A 3100-nucleotide genomic window follows, 5' to 3' on the forward strand; every position below is an offset into this window, starting at 1 on the left:
CTCGTTTCACTCGTCTAGTCTCTTCTCTTCTCTTCTCTTCTCTTCTCATTTGATGAGTTTCGGTTTGATTTTATTTCTTTTTTTTGTTTATTTACAATTCAACCCAATTAAGAAAACCAACAGATCTACATCTCTCTCTCTCTCTATAACCATTGATCAAACCAACCAAACTTTTCAACTACATTCTCATTATTCAACCATATCTTATCAAAACTAAAGTCTCATTAAACACATCGTCACAGCCACAGCCATGGCCGAGACATATCCGATACCTTTCCATGTATCACTAAACACGCCTATCAAAAAGATTCAAAATTTATCGATAAACTCATCATCACCACCACCACCACCACCACCACCAGCATTACCACCTTGTCGTTATTCAGACATGGAAGACACATTGACGTCTCCTACTGCTACCACAATGTACAACAAGGGCTACTCACATAAATTAACAAACAACGTGCTATCTGAGCTAAGTAATAGAGCCGAACAAATCAGTTATGAGCTCAACCCATCTCCTAACATACCAGATGAAACTGCCAAAAGGAGAAATAAACGATATACCAGTTTGCATAGTAAATACAAGCAACTGGACTCTATAAGCCATCATTACTCAGTACACCAACCAGGCAAGAGAAGACGAACCTTAAATGAGAATAACGAGATTGTAGCTATTGCTGGGGAAAAGAGTCAAGTGGAGGAGAGGAAAGAAATTACAAGAAAGATATCACCCACTAAGATATCACCTAGTAAGATCTCACCCAGTAAAGCCTCGTTCAACTTACATTCTCTTTTGGTTACCGAAACCGGATCTCCTAACAAGCTAGAGGTACTAAATTCTAATAGGAATGTGCCAATACTACAGAGGAAGCTGTCGATACCAATACTACAGAGGAAGCTGTCGATACCCACATTAAAACCTATACCAGCACCGCTGGGGGTATCAGCGGTGCTGATACCCCAATTGCAGAGAAAGCTGTCAATACCCACATTACAGAGAAAGCTGTCAATACCCACATTACAGAGAAAGCTGTCTATACCCACATTGCAGAAAGAGTCATTGAAAGACTTTTCTAGCCATACTTCTTTCCCACGCAACTCGTCGATACAACCACCTCATTTACCTCTTTCACCTGTTTGCGCGGCAATGAGACCGCCAGTGAAGACCACCACCACCACCACCAATTTATCACGAATGAGTCCGTCCAAGTCCCTTTCATCGATGAAACAGGAAAAAGCACAGCACAGTAGTAGAGTCCATCAGAATACTATAATAAAATCCAAATCAATTACTATTCCACAACCATTTTCACTATATGATAAGCCCACTATCTCGTCATCGCAGAGATCGCTAGAGACTAGACGAGACTATCGAGACACACTATCGAGACTACCGAGCAGAGCGAGGTAGTCTAGAGAGAGAGAGAGACTAGTCTAGAGAGAGAGAGAGACTAGTCTAGAGAGAGAGAGACTAGACTAGACGAGCCAGTCTAGTCGAGAAAAATAGAGAGAGTAGAGTAGATAGTCTCGAAAGTGTAGTTAGAGAATAGAAATAGGAGATTATACGAGTGAGAGAGACTAGATGAGTGAAACGAGTCTAGTCGAGAAGAGTAGAGAATATCGAGCAAAGCGAGATAGTCTAGAGATGTCTGTATGAAAAAAGTGTGTTTGAAGTATATACAATATCGAGCAACACTATCGAGCGAAGCGAGATAGTGGAGCATAGACACTAGCTTGTTACAACTAGTCTTTATGACTTTACTATCTCGCTCTGCTCGATAGTGTTGTAACAAGCTAGTAAATGTGACTCCACTAGTCTCTCAACACTATCCTGCTGTGCTCGATAGTGTTGCTCGGCTAGTAGATATTAGCCTGTATTTTAATCTCCCCCCCAAGTTCAATTTCCTGTTCAGCGACCCACTTCTCTCCTGGCATCAACGTAATCATCGAATGTACATACCCGGGCTCCACACAAAGCATCTGATGGAACGCACTTTTGGGCATAAAGTCGGCCATAGCAGCCGACTTCTTTGCCCAAGGGTTCCACACCACACAATCCGGCAACCCGTCTCTATGTAAATTGAACAAGACCTTACCCTTATCGATGATCTGGATCGTTCTTGCAGGATTGATCTGCAGATACACGCGATCAAACTCTTCATGGAAGGAGATTGCAGGTGCTTTCTCGATGTAGGAAGTAGTGAGTAGCTGGTCATAGCATGTCTGGTCAACAAGATTGTTGACCAACGTATCTGTGATATCATTGAGTCTGTAGTATGTGTGGAATAGCCAATTAAACTCAAACGGGGCTCCCTCATTGGCTACCGAGATGTTGGTAACAAGACTATTCTCCTTTAGGGTAATGGTGAGGATCAAGGTAAAGTCAAATGGCCAGGCAGTGGCCATTTCTTTGGACAAGTGTTCAGGCCCCAACCCGAATTGTACAGTCACTGGCGATTCCATAGTCTGGCCCAAGAACTCCCATGTAGAGGATCTAGCAAACCCGTGCTGAGGCAACGAAGCCGTCGGGTGTTTTGGATCCTTTTGTTTGCCAAAGATGGGGAATACTAAGGGGATCCCTCCGCGGACCGGCTTCGATCCATCCAAACGAGCCTCTTCCGAGAGCCATAATTGTTCCTGACCATGGTTTTTCCACGAGATGATAGTAGCACCGTATTTGAGGATGGTTAGGTTTGTGTTGGGGTCCAAAGGATCCGTGAGGATCACTTTGGATGGGAGGTCCTCTACTGGCATGACACTATCGAGCGGAGCGAGATAGTGGAGTGAGATGGAGACTGGACGCGTGAAGTGAGACTAGACGAGTGAAACGAGTCTAGTCGATAATAGATAGTGAAGACTGATGGAGACTGGACGAGTGAAACGAGTCTTGTCGATAGTAGATACTCTAGTAGATAGTAGATACTCTATTAGATTGCTCAATATTATTTTCTACTCTACACAACACTATCTCGCTCTGCTTGATAGTGTAGTAGAACAATTATTTTCCAAAACACCACAATGGAACAATGTAACAATGAATAAAAACAACGGCAGTGCACGACACTATTGAGCAGAGCGAGATAGTGTTATTCGATAG

At 43.2% G+C, this 3100-nt stretch overlaps 2 protein-coding genes across 2 annotated transcripts; one reads left to right on the forward strand and one right to left on the reverse strand. All coding sequences in view use genetic code 12, as the record gives it.

Moving 5' to 3' along the window:
- Positions 1-250: 250 nt before the first annotated feature.
- Positions 251-1414, forward strand: KGF56_003943 (uncharacterized protein; the record flags this gene model as incomplete). Its single annotated transcript, XM_049325329.1, has 1 exon — positions 251-1414. One exon carries the CDS (start codon positions 251-253, stop codon positions 1412-1414), a length of 1164 nt encoding a protein of 387 aa, XP_049179102.1.
- A 446-nt stretch (positions 1415-1860) lies between these two features.
- On the reverse strand, positions 1861-2757 carry KGF56_003944 (glucose-6-phosphate 1-epimerase; the record flags this gene model as incomplete). The annotated part of the gene is made up of 1 exon (XM_049325331.1): positions 1861-2757. The coding sequence occupies one exon, from the start codon at positions 2755-2757 to the stop codon at positions 1861-1863; it is 897 nt and encodes a 298-aa protein (XP_049179103.1).
- Between the last annotated feature and the right edge of the window lie 343 nt (positions 2758-3100).

This window comes from Candida oxycetoniae, assembly GCF_023343755.2.
Source record: "Candida oxycetoniae strain CBS 10844 chromosome Unknown scaffold10, whole genome shotgun sequence".
Taxonomy (NCBI): Eukaryota; Fungi; Ascomycota; class Pichiomycetes; order Serinales; family Debaryomycetaceae; genus Lodderomyces; species Lodderomyces oxycetoniae.